The 17,978-nt window shown below is 41.4% G+C and overlaps 1 protein-coding gene across 1 annotated transcript in view; it reads left to right on the top strand.

The window, feature by feature from the left end:
- The window catches only part of LOC142214640 (NACHT, LRR and PYD domains-containing protein 12-like), a 53,687-nt gene that overhangs the window by 11,186 nt on the left and 24,523 nt on the right, over nt 1–17,978 (top strand). Inside the window, exon 7 of the mRNA XM_075283578.1 lies at nt 2,507–2,677. Within this exon, the coding sequence (XP_075139679.1) occupies nt 2,507–2,677 (171 nt within the window). The remainder of the gene's footprint in view (nt 1–2,506; nt 2,678–17,978) is intronic.

Raw genomic sequence — 17,978 nt, 5'->3', positions numbered from 1 at the left:
CCGATCTTTTCCAGCGGGAACGAGGTTGGAGGTTATCTCAAGATCGGCTCAACCCTAAAAGTGACTTTTCCCATAGAGAAGCATTGACTAGGGTTGAGCGATTGGGATCGGAAAAGATCGGATTCCGATCAGCGAATGAGCAAATTTCACGATCGCGATCGGCTGGAATATGATCGGAAATCGGATTTTAAAATCGATCCTGAAATCTCAAGATCGGCTCAACCCTAGTACAGAGTTCCAAATAAGAGAGCTCCTCCGTACGGGTTATGATATTTTCCTGAGGAAGTGAGAGATCGGTGGGGAATCTGAAGCCCAATAAAGGGGGATTAGGGATTTGGCAGCAGACACTAATTGGAGCCAGAGCTGTCTAGGAAGGAAGGTAGGCCACAGGTTCAGAAATATTCCTGCAGGAGACAGAGGGATAGAGACACCGCTGACTCGGTCAAGAATCTGCTGCACACTAGATCAGTATGGGATTAAGTCCTCACATTCCCATCAGATATGGAGGTCAGAGCCTATAGTTTTATGACAGCACCAACATTGAGGCGAATCATCTGGGAAAAACTTGTGTATTACCACCGGAGTTATGTAGCTTCTAGTCAAGAATTTATAGGTATACTCTTGCAGTTGAACACATCGGGAGGGCTTCATACAGCGGCTTAAAATAGATGACACTTCAACAGGAGAGAGGGACAACTGAAGTTCTGTCTCCCAGGCCCTGACATAGGAGGGGTGTTCCTTTGCCTGTTCCCTTAGGAGGATGGAGTAAAGAAGTGAGGTCTTTTTGGGGGCTGTTTCTGTAGGAGTAGTTTCTCTAACCAAGAAATGTCTCTAGGAGACTGCATCAATCGTAGAACACCAAGGTACGGAGCCCTAAAGGATTGGTATGTGAGAAAATGTGCCTGGATGGAGAGGAGTTACAGTGTTGGCCAAAAGTATTGGCACCCCTGCAATTCTGTCAGATAAAACTAATTTTCTTACAGAAAATGATTGCAATCACAAACTCTTTGGTATTAATATCTTCATTTATTAAGTCAAATCATTCATCATTTTACACAAAACTCCAAAAATGAGCCGGACAAAAGTATTGGCACCCTCAGCCTAATACTTGGTAGCACAACCTTTAGACAAAATAACTGCGAACAACCGCTTCGGTAACCATCAATGAGTTTCTTACAATGCTCTGCTGGAATTTTAGACCGTTCTTCTTTGGCAGGTCCCTGAGATGTGAAGGGGGCCTTCTCCAAACTGCCACCAAGAGATCTCTCCCCCTCCCCCACAGGTGTTCTATGGGATTCAGGGCTGGACTCATTGCTGCCACTTTACAAGTCTCCAGGGCTTTCTCTCACCACCATTTTCTAGTGCTGACCTGAAGTGTGTTTTGGGTCCTTGTCCTGCTGGAAGACCCCTGACCTCTGAGGGAGACCCAGCTTTCTCACACTGGGCCCTACATTATGCTGCACAATGTGTTGGTCGTCTTCAGACTTCATAATGCCATGCACACGGTCAAGCAGTCCAGTGCCAGAGGCAGCAAAGCATCCCCAAAACATCAGGGACCCTCCGCCATGTTTGACTGTAGGGACTGTGTTGCTTTCTTTGAAGGCCTCTTTTTTTTTTCCCTGTAAACTCTATGTTGATGCCTTTTCCTACTTTTGTCTCATCTGACCAGAGAACATTCTTCCAAAACGTATTTTGCTTTCTCAGGTAAGTTTTGGCAAACTCCAACCTGGCTTTTTTATGTCTCTGGGTAAGAAGTGGGGTCTTCCTGGGTCTCCTACCATACAGTCCCTTTTCATTCAGATGCTGACGGATAGTACGGGGTGACACTGTTGTACCCTCAGATTGCAGGGCAGCTTGAACTTGTTAGTCGAGGTTCTTTATCCGCTATCCGCACAATCTTGCATTGAAATCTCTCGTCAATTTTTCTTTTTCGTCTACATCTAGGGAGGTTAGCCACAGTGCCATGGGCTTTAAACTTCTGCGCGCGGTAGACACAGATTGCTCATGCTTCTTCACAATTTTGCTTCTCAAATCCTCAGACAGTTCTTTGGTCTTCTTTCTTTTCTCCATGCTCAATGTGGTACAGACAAGGACACAGGTTGAGTCAACTTTAATCCATTTCAACTGGCTGCAAGTGTGATTTAGTTATTGCCACCACCTGTTAGGTGCCTCAGGTAAGTAACAGGTGCTGTTAATTACACAAATTAGAGAAGCATCACATGATTTTTCAAACAGTGCCAATACTTTTGTCCAACCCCTTTTTTATTTTTGGTGTGGAATTATATCCAATTTGGCTTTTTGACAATTCTTTTTGTGGTTTTCCATTGAAGACAAATTAAATGAAGATAATAATACCAAATAATTTGTGATTGCAATCATTTTCTGGAAGAAAGTGAGTATTATCTGACAGAATTGCAGGGGTGCCAATACTGCACCCTGATGCTGTGCACAGGGTGCTGCTGTAATAAAACATGACATTCATATCTCATCTTCTTATCCTTTACAGATTGGATAATAATAAACTATCAGACGCTTCCTGCATCCATTTGGCTTCTGTAATAAGGAATAGCCCATCCCTGAAGATAATTGGCCTGTCTGGTAATGATCTTTCTGGTCCTCACGTTAGTGACTTGATGGCCGCTCTATCCAGTCCAACCTGCAGGATAGAGGAATTACTGTGAGTATAGGAGATGTGTATAGAATGAGACGTGGGGAAGGGCCGGCTTCAGTACCCAGCAAAACAGGGCAAGTGCCGGGGCCCCAACCTCCTGAGGGGACCAACTAGGCCGCCAGATGCTGACTGTCTGTGGTGCTGAGGGACACAGGGACTCCATCCTGCGGCAGATAATAGTGGTCTTAAAAATATTTGATGATGTCATGTGTGGGCGGAGCTACACTGGATCATACAGAACCGTTTGGTGTTACACAGGAAGGTGAATCTGCTGGGAACATTCTGATGGAAGGTAAGGAGAAGAGAACATGTGTGAGCAATAGTGAGGACATGGGGGTGCAGGCTATGTGAGCAAGAGTAGGGAATGATGTTGCAGGCTATGCGAGTAAGAGCGGGGAATTGGGGTGCAGGCTGTGTGAAAAAGAGGAGGGAGTGGGGTGTTCATTCTCTGGGGGGTGGACACTGTGAGCATATGATACCATGTGAGTGTTACTGGTGAGCACAAAATACTGTGGGGGGTCACAGTGGAGTGCATACTGTTTGGGGCCACTGTGGAGTACATAATACTGTTAGCAGGCCACTGTGGAGCACATAATATTGTTTTGGGGCCTCTGTGGAGCACACAATACTGTTTTGGGGCCACTATTGAGCACATAATACTGAGTGGGGCCACTATGGAGTATGTAATACTGTCCCAGTATTGTTTACATGCAGGGCGCTGCTCACTCACCGTATTCTTGATAACTGCAGTTGTAGGTACGAAAGCTGTATCCCTTTCAAGTATCAGATATATATCGCTTCAGCGCCCATAACTGCCACTATTAGAGATGAGTGAACAGTGTTCTATCGAACTCATGTTCAATCGGATATTAGGCTGTTCGGCATGTTCGAATCGAATCGAACACCGCGTGGTAAAGTGCGCCATTACTCGATTCCCCTCCCACCTTCCCTAGCGCCTTTTTTGCTCCAATAACAGCGCAGGGTAGGTGGGACAGGAACTACGACACCGGTGACGTTGAAAAAAGTAGGAAAAACCCATTGGCTGCCGAAAACATGTGACCTCTAATTTAAAAGAACAGCGCCGCCCAGGTTCGCGTCATTCTGAGCTTGCAATTCACCGAGGACGGAGGTTTCCGTCCAGTTAGCTAGGGCTTAGATTCTGGGTAGGCAGGGACAGGCTAGGATAGGAAGGAGAAGACAACCAACAGCTCTTGTAAGAGCTAAATTCCAGGGAGAAGCTTGTCAGTGTAACGTGGCACTGACGGGCTCAATCGCCGCAACCCAGCTTTCCCAGGATCCTGAATGGAATACACTGACAGTGTATTCCCGTATACCCGATATATACCCCCGATACCCGTTCCAACGGTGTGCGCCCCCCCACCTTCACCCCAGAAATACCCTGCAAGTCCCCTAGCAATAGAATTGGGGCCATATACACCCACTATTTTTGCTACTGCCATATAGTGCCATTGTCTGACTGGGAATTCAAAGAATATATTGGGCTTACATATAACTTCAATTCCAGGGAGAAGCTTGTCAGTGTAACGTGGCACTGACGGGCTCAATCGCCGCAACCCAGCTTTCCCAGGATCCTGAATGGAACACACTGACAGTGTATTCCCGTATACCCCATATATACACCCCAAATCCCCGTTCCAACGGTGTGCTCCCCCACCTTCACCTCAGAAATACCCTGCAAGTCCCCTAGCAATAAAATTGGGGCTATATACACCCACAATTTTTGCTACTGGTATATAGTGCCATTGTCTGACTGGGAATTCAAAGAATATATTGGGGTTACATGCACCCACAATTTTTGCTACTGGTATATAGTGCCATTGTCTCAATGGGAATTCAAAGAATATATTGGGGTTACGTGCACCCACAATTTTTGCTACTGGTATATAGTGCCATTGTCTGACTGGAAATTCAAAGAATATATTGGGGTTACGTGCACCCACAATTTTTGCTACTGGTATATAGTGCCATTGTCTCACTGGGAATTCAAAGAATATATGGGGGTTATGTGCACCCACAATTTTTGCTACTGCTACATAGTTCCAGTTTCTGACTGGGAATTTAAAGAATATATGGGGGTTATGTGCACCCACAATTTTTGCTACTGGTATATAGTGCCATTGTCTGACTGGGAATTCAAAGAATATATTGGGGTTACGTGCACCCACAATTTTTGCTACTGGTAAATAGTGCCATTGTTTCACTGGGAATTCAAAGAATATATGGGGGTTATGTGCACCCAAAATTTTTGCTACTGCTATATAGTTCCAGTTTCTGACCGGGAATTCAAAGAATATATGGGGGTTACGTGCACCCACAATTTTTGCTACTGGTATATAGTGCCAGTTTCTGACTGGGAATTCAAAGAATATATGGGGGTTACGTGCACCCACAATTTTTGCTACTGGTATATAGTGCCATTGTCTGACTGGGAATTCAAAGAATATATGGGGGTTACGTGCACCCACAATTTTTGCTACTGGTATATAGTGCCATTGTCTCACTGGGAATTCAAAGAATATATGGGGGTTATGTGCACCCACAATTTTTGCTACTGGTATATAGTGCCAGTTTCTGACTGGGAATTCAAAGAATATATTGGGGTTACGTGCACCCACAATTTTTGATACTGGTATATAGTGTCATTGTCTCACTGGGAATTCAAAGAATATATGGGGGTTATGTGCACCCACAATTTTTGCTACTGGTATATAGTGCCAGTTTCTGACTGGGAATTCAAAGAATATATTGGGGTTACGTGCACCCTCAATTTTTGGTACTGGTATATAGTGCCATTGTCTTACTGGGAATTCAAAGAATATATGGGGGTTACGTGCACCCACAATTTTTGCTACTGGTATATAGTGCCATTGTCTGACTGGGAATTCAAAGAATATATTGGGGTTACGTGCACCCACAATTTTTGCTACTGGTATATAGTGCCATTGTCTCACTGGGAATTCAAAGAATATATTGGGGTTACGTGCACCCACAATTTTTGCTACTGGTATATAGTGCCATTGTCTCACTGGGAATTCAAAGAATATATGGGGGTTATGTGCACCCACAATTTTTGCTACTGCTATATAGCTCCAGTTTCTGACTGGGAATTCAAAGAATATATTGGGGTTACGTGCACCCACAATTCTTGCTACTGGTATATAGTGCCATTGTCTGACTGGGAATTCAAAGAATATATTGGGGTTACGTGCACCCACAATTTTTGCTACTGGTATATAGTGCCATTGTCTCACTGTGAATTCAAAGAATATATGGGGGTTATGTGCACCCACAATTTTTGCTACTGGTATATAGTGCCATTGTCTGACTGGGAATTCAAAGAATATATTGGGGTTACGTGCACCCACAATTTTTGCTACTGGTATATAGTGCCATTGTCTGACTGGGAATTCAAAGAATATATTGGGGTTACGTGCACCCACAATTTTTGCTACGTGTATATAGTGCCATTGTCTCACTGGGAATTCAAAGAATATATGGGGGTTATGTGCACCCACAATTTTTGCTACTGCTATATAGTTCCAGTTTCTGACTGGGAATTCAAAGATTATATTGGGGTTACGTGCACCAACAATTTTTGCTACTGGTATATAGTGCCATTGTCTGACTGGGAATTCAAAGAATATATGGGGGTTATGTGCACCCACAATTTTTGCTACTGCTATATAGTTCCAGTTTCTGACTGGGAATTTAAAGAATATATGGGGGTTACGTGCACCCACAATTTTTGCTACTGCTATATAGTGCCATTGTCTGACTGGGAATTCAAAGAATATATTGGGGTTACGTGCACCCACAATTTTTGCTACTGGTATATACTGCCATTGTCTCACTGGGAATTCAAAGAATATATGGGGGTTATGTGCACCCACAATTTTTGCTACTGCTATATAGTTCCAGTTTCTGACTGGGAATTCAAAGAATATATTGGGGTTACGTGCACCCACAATTTTTGCTACTGGTATATCGTGCCATTGTCTCACTGGGAATTCAAAGAATATATGGGGGTTATGTGCACCCACAATTTTTGCTACTGCTATATAGTTCCAGTTTCTGACTGGGAATTCAAAGAATATATTGGGGTTACGTGCACCCACAATTTTTGCTACTGGTATATAGTGCCATTGTCTCACTGGGAATTCAAAGAATATATTGGGGTTACGTGCACCCACAATTTTTGCTACTGGTATATAGTGCCATTGTCTCACTGGGAATTCAAAGAATATATGGGGGTTATGTGCACCCACAATTTTTGCTACTGCTATATAGCTCCAGTTTCTGACTGGGAATTCAAAGAATATATTGGGGTTACGTGCACCCACAATTTTTGCTACTGGTATATAGTGCCATTGTCTGACTGGGAATTCAAAGAATATATTGGGGTTACGTGCACCCACAATTTTTGCTACTGGTATATAGTGCCATTGTCTCACTGTGAATTCAAAGAATATATGGGGGTTATGTGCACCCACAATTTTTGCTACTGGTATATAGTGCCATTGTCTGACTGGGAATTCAAAGAATATATTGGGGTTACGTGCACCCACAATTTTTGCTACTGGTATATAGTGCCATTGTCTCACTGGGAATTCAAAGAATATATTGGGGTTACGTGCACCCACAATTTTTGCTACGTGTATATAGTGCCATTGGCTCACTGGGAATTCAAAGAATATATGGGGGTTATGTGCACCCACAATTTTTGCTACTGGTATATAGTGCCAGTTTCTGACTGGGAATTCAAAGAATATATGGGGGTTACGTGCACCCACAATTTTTGCTACTGCTATATAGTGCCATTGTCTGACTGGGAATTCAAAGAATATATGGGGGTTACGTGCACCCACAATTTTTGCTACTGGTATATAGTGCCATTGTCTCACTGGGAATTCAAAGAATATATGGGGGTTATGTGCACCCACAATTTTTGCTACTGCTATATAGTTCCAGTTTCTGACTGGGAATTCAAAGAATATATTGGGGTTACGTGCACCCACAATTTTTGCTACTGGTATATAGTGCCATTGTCTGACTGGGAATTCAAAGAATATATGGGGGTTACGTGCACCCACAATTTTTGCTACTGCTATACAGTGCCATTGTCTCACTGGGAATTCAAAGAATATATTGGGGTTACGTGCACCCACAATTTTTGCTACTGGTATATAGTGCCATTGTCTGACTGGGAATTCAAAGAATATATGGGGGTTACGTGCACCCACAATTTTTGCTACTGGTATATAGTGCCATTGTCTGACTGGGAATTCAAAGAATATATGGGGGTTACGTGCACCCACAATTTTTGCTACTGGTATATAGTGCCATTGTCTGACTGGGAATTCAAAGAATATATGGGGGTTACGTGCACCCACAATTTTTGCTACTGGTATATAGTGCCATTGTCTCACTGGGAATTCAAAGAATATATGGGGGTTATGTGCACCCACAATTTTTGCTACTGCTATATAGTTCCAGTTTCTGACTGGGAATTTAAAGAACATATGGGGGTTATGTGCACCCACAATTTTTGCTACTGCTATATAGTTCAAGTTTCTGACTGGTAATTCAAAGAATATATTGGGGTTACGTGCACCCACAATTTTTGCTACTGCCATATAGTGCCATTGTCTCACTGGGAATTCAAAGAATATATGGGGGTTATGTGCACCCACAATTTTTGCTACTGCTATATAGTTCCAGTTTCTGACTGGGAATTCAAAGAATATATTGGGGTTACGTGCACCCACAATTTTTGCTACTGGTATATAGTGCCATTGTCTCACTGGGAATTCAAAGAATATATTGGGGTTACGTGCACCCACAATTTTTGTTACTGGTATATAGTGCCATTGTCTCACTGGGAATTCAAAGAATATATGGGGGTTATGTGCACCCACAATTTTTGCTACTGGTATATAGTGCCAGTTTCTGACTGGTAATTCAAAGAATATATTGGGGTTACGTGCACCCACAATTTTTGCTACTGGTATATAGTGCCATTGTCTCACGTGGAATTCAAAGAATATATGGGGGTTATGTGCACCCACAATTTTTGCTACTGCTATATAGTACCAGTTTCTGACAGGGAATTCAAAGAATATATTGGGGTTACGTGCACCCACAATTTTTGCTACTGGTATATAGTGCCATTGTCTGACTGGGAATTCAAAGAATATATTGGGGTTACGTGCACCCACAATTTTTCCTACTGGTATATAGTGCCATTGTCTCACTGGGAATTCAAAGAATATATTGGGGTTACGTGCACCCACAATTTTTGCTACTGGTATATAGTGCCATTGTCTCACTGGGAATTCAAAGAATATATTGGGGTTATGTGCACCCACAATTTTTGCAAATGCTATATAGTTCCAGATTCTGACTGGGAATTCAAAGAATATATGGGGGTTACGTGCACCCACAATTTTTGCTACTGCTATATAGTGCCATTGTCTGACTGGGAATTCAAAGAATATATGGGGGTTACGTGCACCCACAATTTTTGCTACTGCTATATAGTGCCATTGTCTGACTGGGAATTCAAAGAATATATGGGGGTTACGTGCACCCACAATTTTTGCTACTGCTATATAGTTCCAGTTTCTGACTGGGAATTTAAAGAATATATGGGGGTTACGTGCACCCACAATTTTTGCTACTGCTATACAGTGCCATTGTCTCACTGGGAATTCAAAGAATATATTGGGGTTAGGTGCACCCACAATTTTTGCTACTGGTATATAGTGCCATTGTCTCAATGGGAATTCAAAGAATATATGGGGGTTATGTGCACCCACAATTTTTGCTACTGGTATATAGTGCCATTGTCTGACTGGGAATTCAAAGAATATATTGGGGTTACGTGCACCCACAATTTTTGCTACTGGTATATAGTGCCATTGTCTCACTGGGAATTCAAAGAATATATGGGGGTTATGTGCACCCAAAATTTTTGCTACTGCTATATAGTTCCAGTTTCTGACTGGGAATTCAAAGAATATATTGGGGTTACGAGCACCCACAATTTTTGCTACTGGTATATAGTGCCATTGTCTGACTGGGAATTCAAAGAATATATTAGGGTTACGTGCACCCACAATTTTTGCTACTGCTATACAGTGCCATTGTCTCACTGGGAATTCAAAGAATATATTGGGGTTACGTGCACCCACAATTTTTGCTACTGGTATATAGTGCCATTGTCTCACTGGGAATTCAAAGAATATATTGGGGTTACGTGCACCCACAATTTTTGCTACTGGTATATAGTGCCATTGTCTGACTGGGAATTCAAAGAATATATTGGGGTTACGTGCACCCACAATTTTTGCTACTGGTACATAGTGCCATTGTCTCACTGGGAATTCAAAGAATATATGGGGGTTATGTGCACCCAAAATTTTTGCTACTGCTATATAGTTCCAGTTTCTGACTGGGAATTCAAAGAATATATGGGGGTTACGTGCACCCACAATTTTTGCTACTGGTATATAGTGCTATTGTCTCACTGGGAATTCAAAGAATATATGGGGGTTACGTGCACCCACAATTTTTGCTACTGGTATATAGTGCCAGTTTCTCACTGGGAATTCAAAGAATATATGGGGGTTACGTGCACCCACAATTTTTGCTCCTTCTATATAGTGCCATTGTCTGACTGGGAATTCAAAGAATATATGGGGGTTACGTGCACCCACAATTTTTGCTACTGGTATATAGTGCCATTGTCTCACTGGGAATTCAAAGAATATATGGGGGTTATGTGTACCCACAATTTTTGCTACTGGTATATAGTGCCAGTTTCTGACTGGGAATTCAAAGAATATATTGGGGTTACGTGCACCCACAATTTTTGCTACTGGTATATAGTGCCATTGTCTGACTGGGAATTCAAAGAATATATTGGGGTTACGTGCACCCACAATTTTTGCTACTGGTATATAGTGCCATTGTCTCACTGGGAATTCAAAGAATATATGGGGGTTATGTGCACCCACAATTTTTGCTACTGGTATATAGTGCCAGTTTCTGACTGGGAATTCAAAGAATATATTGGGGTTACGTGCACCCACAATTTTTGCTACTGGTATATAGTGCCATTGTCTGACTGGGAATTTAAAGAATATATTGGGGTTACATGCACCCACAATTTTTGCTACTGGTATATAGTGCCATTGTCTCAATGGGAATTCAAAGAATATATGGGGGTTATGTGCACCCACAATTTTTGCTACTGGTATATAGTGCCATTGTCTGACTGGGAATTCAAAGAATATATTGGGGTTACATGCACCCACAATTTTTGCTACTGGTATATAGTGCCATTGTCTCACTGGGAATTCAAAGAATATATGGGGGTTATGTGCACCCAAAATTTTTGCTACTGCTATATAGTTCCAGTTTCTGACTGGGAATTCAAAGAATATATTGGGGTTACGTGCACCCACAATTTTTGCTACTGGTATATAGTGCCATTGTCTGACTGGAAATTCAAAGAATATATTGGGGTTACGTGCACCCACAATTTTTGCTACTGGTATATAGTGCCATTGTCTCACTGGGAATTCAAAGAATATATTGGGGTTACGTGCACCCACAATTTTTGCTACTGGTATATAGTGCCATTGTCTCACTGGGAATTCAAAGAATATATGGGGGTTATGTGCACCCACAATTTTTGCTACTGCTACATAGTTCCAGTTTCTGACTGGGAATTTAAAGAATATATGGGGGTTACGTGCACCCACAATTTTTGCTACTGCTATACAGTGCCATTCTCTCACTGGGAATTCAAAGAATATATTGGGGTTACGTGCACCCACAATTTTTGCTACTGGTATATAGTGCCATTGTCTGACTGGGAATTCAAAGAATATATTGGGGTTACATGCACCCACAATTTTTGCTACTGGTATATAGTGCCATTGTCTGACTGGGAATTCAAAGAATATATTGGGGTTACGTGCACCCACAATTTTTGCTACTGGTACATAGTGCCATTGTCTCACTGGGAATTCAAAGAATATATGGGGGTTATGTGCACCCAAAATTTTTGCTACTGCTATATAGTTCCAGTTTCTGACTGGGAATTCAAAGAATATATGGGGGTTACGTGCACCCACAATTTTTGCTACTGGTATATAGTGCTATTGTCTCACTGGGAATTCAAAGAATATATGGGGGTTACGTGCACCCACAATTTTTGCTACTGGTATATAGTGCCAGTTTCTGACTGGGAATTCAAAGAATATATGGGGGTTACGTGCACCCACAATTTTTGCTACTTCTATATAGTGCCATTGTCTGACTGGGAATTCAAAGAATATATGGGGGTTACGTGCACCCACAATTTTTGCTACTGGTATATAGTGCCATTGTCTCACTGGGAATTCAAAGAATATATGGGGGTTACGTGTACCCACAATTTTTGCTACTGGTATATAGTGCCAGTTTCTGACTGGGAATTCAAAGAATATATTGGGGTTAAGTGCACCCACAATTTTTGCTACTGGTATATAGTGCCATTGTCTGACTGGGAATTCAAAGAATATATTGGGGTTACGTGCACCCACAATTTTTGCTACTGGTATATAGTGCCATTGTCTCACTGGGAATTCAAAGAATATATTGGGGTTACATGCACCCACAATTTTTGCTACTGGTATATAGTGCCATTGTCTCAATGGGAATTCAAAGAATATATGGGGGTTATGTGCACCCACAATTTTTGCTACTGGTATATAGTGCCATTGTCTGACTGGGAATTCAAAGAATATATTGGGGTTACATGCACCCACAATTTTTGCTACTGGTATATAGTGCCATTGTCTCACTGGGAATTCAAAGAATATATGGGGGTTATGTGCACCCAAAATTTTTGCTACTGCTATATAGTTCCAGTTTCTGACTGGGAATTCAAAGAATATATTGGGGTTACGTGCACCCACAATTTTTGCTACTGGTATATAGTGCCATTGTCTGACTGGAAATTCAAATAATATATTGGGGTTATGTGCACCCACAATTTTTGCTACTGGTATATAGTGCCATTGTCTCACTGGGAATTCAAAGAATATATTGGGGTTACGTGCACCCACAATTTTTGCTACTGGTATATAGTGCCATTGTCTCACTGGGAATTCAAAGAATATATGGGGGTTATGTGCACCCACAATTTTTGCTACTGCTACATAGTTCCAGTTTCTGACTGGGAATTTAAAGAATATATGGGGGTTACGTGCACCCACAATTTTTGCTACTGCTATACAGTGCCATTGTCTCACTGGGAATTCAAAGAATATATGGGGGTTACGTGCACCCACAATTTTTGCTACTGGTATATAGTGCCATTGTCTGACTGGAAATTCAAAGAATATATTGGGGTTACGTGCACCCACAATTTTTGCTACGTGTATATAGTGCTATTGTCTCACTGGGAATTCAAAAAATATATGGGGGTTATGTGCACCCACAATTTTTGCTACTGGTATATAGTGCCAGTTTCTGACTGGGAATTCAAAGAATATATGGGGGTTACGTGCACCCACAATTTTTGCTACTGATATATAGTGCCATTGTCTGACTGGGAATTCAAAGAATATATGGGGGTTACATGCATCCACAATTTTTGCTACTGGTATATAGTGCCATTGTCTCACTGGGAATTCAAAGAATATATGGGGGTTATGTGCACCAACAATTTTTGCTACTGGTATATAGTGCCAGTTTCTGACTGGGAATTCAAAGAATATATGGGGGTTACGTGCACCCACAATTTTTGCTACTGCTATATAGTGCCATTGTCTGACTGGGAATTCAAAGAATATATGGGGGTTACGTGCACCCACAATTTTTGCTACTGGTATATAGTGCCATTGTCTCACTGGGAATTCAAAGAAAATATGGGGGTTATGTGCACCCACAATTTTTGCTACTGGTATATAGTGCCAATTTCTGACTGGTATTTCAAAGAATATATTGGGGTTACGTGCACCCACAATTTTTGCTACTGGTATATAGTGCCATTGTCTCACTGGGAATTCAAAGAATATATTGGGGTTATGTGCACCCACAATTTTTGCTACTGGTATATAGTGCCAGTTTCTGACTGGGAATTCAAAGAATATATGGGGGTTACGTGCACCCACAATTTTTGCTACTGCTATATAGTGCCATTGTCTCACTGGGAATTCAAAGAATATATTGGGGTTACGTGCACCCACAATTTTTGCTACTGGTATATAGTGCCATTGTCTCACTGGGAATTCAAAGAATATATGGGGGTTATGTGCACCCACAATTTTTGCTACTGGTATATAGTGCCAGTTTCTGACTGGGAATTCAAAGAATATATGGGCGTTACGTGCACCCACAATTTTTGCTACTGCTATATAGTGCCATTGTCTGACTGGGAATTCAAAGAATATATGGGGGTTACGTGCACCCACAATTTTTGCTACTGGTATATAGTGCCATTGTCTCACTGGGAATTCAAAGAATATATGGGGGTTATGTGCACCCACAATTTTTGCTACTGGTATATAGTGCCAGTTTCTGACTAGGAATTCAAAGAATATATGGGGGTTACGTGCACCCACAATTTTTGCTACTGCTATATAGTGCCATTGTCTGACTGGGAATTCAAAGAATATATGGGGGTTACGTGCACCCACAATTTTTGCTACTGGTATATAGTGCCATTGTCTCACTGGGAATTCAAGGAATATATGGGGGTTATGTGCACCCACAATTTTTGCTACTGGTATATAGTTCCAGTTTCTGACTGGGAATTCAAAGAATATATTGGGGTTACGTGCACCCACAATTTTTGCTACTGGTATATAGTGCCATTGTCTCACTGGGAATTCAAAGAATATATGGGGGTTATGTGCACCCACAATTTTTGCTACTGCTATATAGTTCCAGTTTCTGACTGGGAATTCAAAGAATATATTGGGGTTACGTGCACCCACAATTTTTGCTACTGGTATATAGTGCCATTGTCTGACTGGGAATTCAAAGAATATATTGGGGTTACGTGCACCCACAATTTTTGCTACTGGTATATAGTGCCATTGTCTCACTGGGAATTCAAAGAATATATTGGGGTTACGTGCACCCACAATTTTTGCTACTGGTATATAGTGCCATTGTCTCACTGGGAATTCAAAGAATATATGGGGGTTATGTGCACCCAAAATTTTTGCTACTGGTATATAGTGCCAGTTTCTGACTGGGAATTCAAAGAATATATGGGGGTTACGTGCACCCACAATTTTTGCTACTGCTATATAGTGCCATTGTCTGACTGGGAATTCAAAGAATATATGGGGGTTACGTGCACCCACAATTTTTGCTACTGGTATATAGTGCCGTTGTCTCACTGGGAATTCAAAGAATATATTGGGGTTATGTGCACCCACAATTTTTGCTACTGGTATATAGTGCCATTGTCTCACTGGGAATTCAAAGAATATATGGGGGTTATGTGCACCCACAATTTTTGCTACTGCTATATAGTTCCAGTTTCTGACTGGGAATTCAAAGAATATATTGGGGTTACGTGCACCCACAATTTTTGCTACTGGTATATAGTGCCATTGTCTGACTGGGAATTCAAAGAATATATTGGGGTTACGTGCACCCACAATTTTTGCTACTGGTATATAGTGCCATTGTCTCACTGGGAATTCAAAGAATATATTGGGGTTACGTGCACCCACAATTTTTGCTACTGGTATATAGTGCCATTGTCTCACTGGGAATTCAAAGAATATATGGGGGTTATGTGCACCCACAATTTTTGCTACTGGTATATAGTGCCATTGTCTGACTGGGAATTCAAAGAATATATGGGGGTTATGTGCACCCAAAATTTTTGCTACTGGTATATAGTGCCAGTTTCTGACTGGGAATTCAAAGAATATATGGGGGTTACGTGCACCCACAATTTTTGCTACTGCTATATAGTGCCATTGTCTGACTGGGAATTCAAAGAATATATGGGGGTTATGTGCACCCACAATTTTTGCTACTGGTATATAGTGCCGTTGTCTCACTGGGAATTCAAAGAATATATTGGGGTTACGTGCACCCACAATTTCTGCTACTGGTATATAGTGCCATTGTCTCACTGGGAATTCAAAGAATATATGGGGGTTATGTGCACCCACAATTTTTGCTACTGGTATATAGTGCCAGTTTCTGACTGGGAATTCAAAGAATATATTGGGGTTACGTGCACCCACAATTTTTGCTACTGGTATATAGTGCCAGTTTCTGACTGGGAATTCAAAGAATATATTGGGGTTACGTGCACCCACAATTTTTGCTACTGGTATATAGTGCCATTGTCTCACTGGGAATTCAAAGAATATATGGAGGTTATGTGCACCCACAATTTTTGCTACTGCTATATAGTTCCAGTTTCTGACTGGGAATTCAAAGAATATATTGGGGTTACGTGCACCCACAATTTTTGCTACTGGTATATAGTGCCATTGTCTGACTGGGAATTCAAAGAATATATTGGGGTTACGTGCACCCACAATTTTTGCTACTGGTATATAGTGCCATTGTCTCACTGGGAATTCAAAGAATATATGGGGGTTATGTGCACCCACAATTTTTGCTACTGGTATATAGTGCCAGTTTCTGACTGGGAATTCAAAGAATATATTGGGGTTACGTGCACCCACAATTTTTGCTACTGGTATATAGTGCCATTGTCTGACTGGGAATTCAAAGAATATATTGGGGTTACGTGCACCCACAATTTTTGCTACTGGTATATAGTGCCATTGTCTCACTGGGAATTCAAAGAATATATGGGGGTTACGTGCACCCACAATTTTTGCTACTGGTATATAGTGCCATTGTCTGACTGGAAATTCAAAGAATATATTGGGGTTACGTGCACCCACAATTTTTGCTACGTGTATATAGTGCTATTGTCTCACTGGGAATTCAAAAAATATATGGGGGTTATGTGCACCCACAATTTTTGCTACTGGTATATAGTGCCAGTTTCTGACTGGGAATTCAAAGAATATATGGGGGTTACGTGCACCCACAATTTTTGCTACTGATATATAGTGCCATTGTCTGACTGGGAATTCAAAGAATATATGGGGGTTACGTGCATCCACAATTTTTGCTACTGGTATATAGTGCCATTGTCTCACTGGGAATTCAAAGAATATATGGGGGTTATGTGCACCAACAATTTTTGCTACTGGTATATAGTGCCAGTTTCTGACTGGGAATTCAAAGAATATATGGGGGTTACGTGCACCCACAATTTTTGCTACTGCTATATAGTGCCATTGTCTGACTGGGAATTCAAAGAATATATGGGGGTCACGTGCACCCACAATTTTTGCTACTGGTATATAGTGCCATTGTCTCACTGGGAATTCAAAGAAAATATGGGGGTTATGTGCACCCACAATTTTTGCTACTGGTATATAGTGCCAATTTCTGACTGGTATTTCAAAGAATATATTGGGGTTACGTGCACCCACAATTTTTGCTACTGGTATATAGTGCCATTGTCTCACTGGGAATTCAAAGAATATATTGGGGTTATGTGCACCCACAATTTTTGCTACTGGTATATAGTGCCAGTTTCTGACTGGGAATTCAAAGAATATATGGGGGTTACGTGCACCCACAATTTTTGCTACTGCTATATAGTGCCATTGTCTCACTGGGAATTCAAAGAATATATTGGGGTTACGTGCACCCACAATTTTTGCTACTGGTATATAGTGCCATTGTCTCACTGGGAATTCAAAGAATATATGGGGGTTACGTGCACCCACAATTTTTGCTACTGCTATATAGTGCCATTGTCTGACTGGGAATTCAAAGAATATATGGGGGTTACGTGCACCCACAATTTTTGCTACTGGTATATAGTGCCATTGTCTCACTGGGAATTCAAAGAATATATGGGGGTTATGTGCACCCACAATTTTTGCTACTGGTATATAGTGCCAGTTTCTGACTAGGAATTCAAAGAATATATGGGGGTTACGTGCACCCACAATTTTTGCTACTGCTATATAGTGCCATTGTCTGACTGGGAATTCAAAGAATATATGGGGGTTACGTGCACCCACAATTTTTGCTACTGGTATATAGTGCCATTGTCTCACTGGGAATTCAAGGAATATATGGGGGTTATGTGCACCCACAATTTTTGCTACTGGTATATAGTGCCAGTTTCTGACTGGTAATTCAAAGAATATATTGGGGTTACGTGCAC

Source organism: Leptodactylus fuscus, chromosome 7, assembly GCF_031893055.1.
Source record: "Leptodactylus fuscus isolate aLepFus1 chromosome 7, aLepFus1.hap2, whole genome shotgun sequence".
NCBI lineage: Eukaryota > Metazoa > Chordata > Amphibia > Anura > Leptodactylidae > Leptodactylus > Leptodactylus fuscus.
This window is presented reverse-complemented; position numbering and strand designations above follow the sequence as displayed.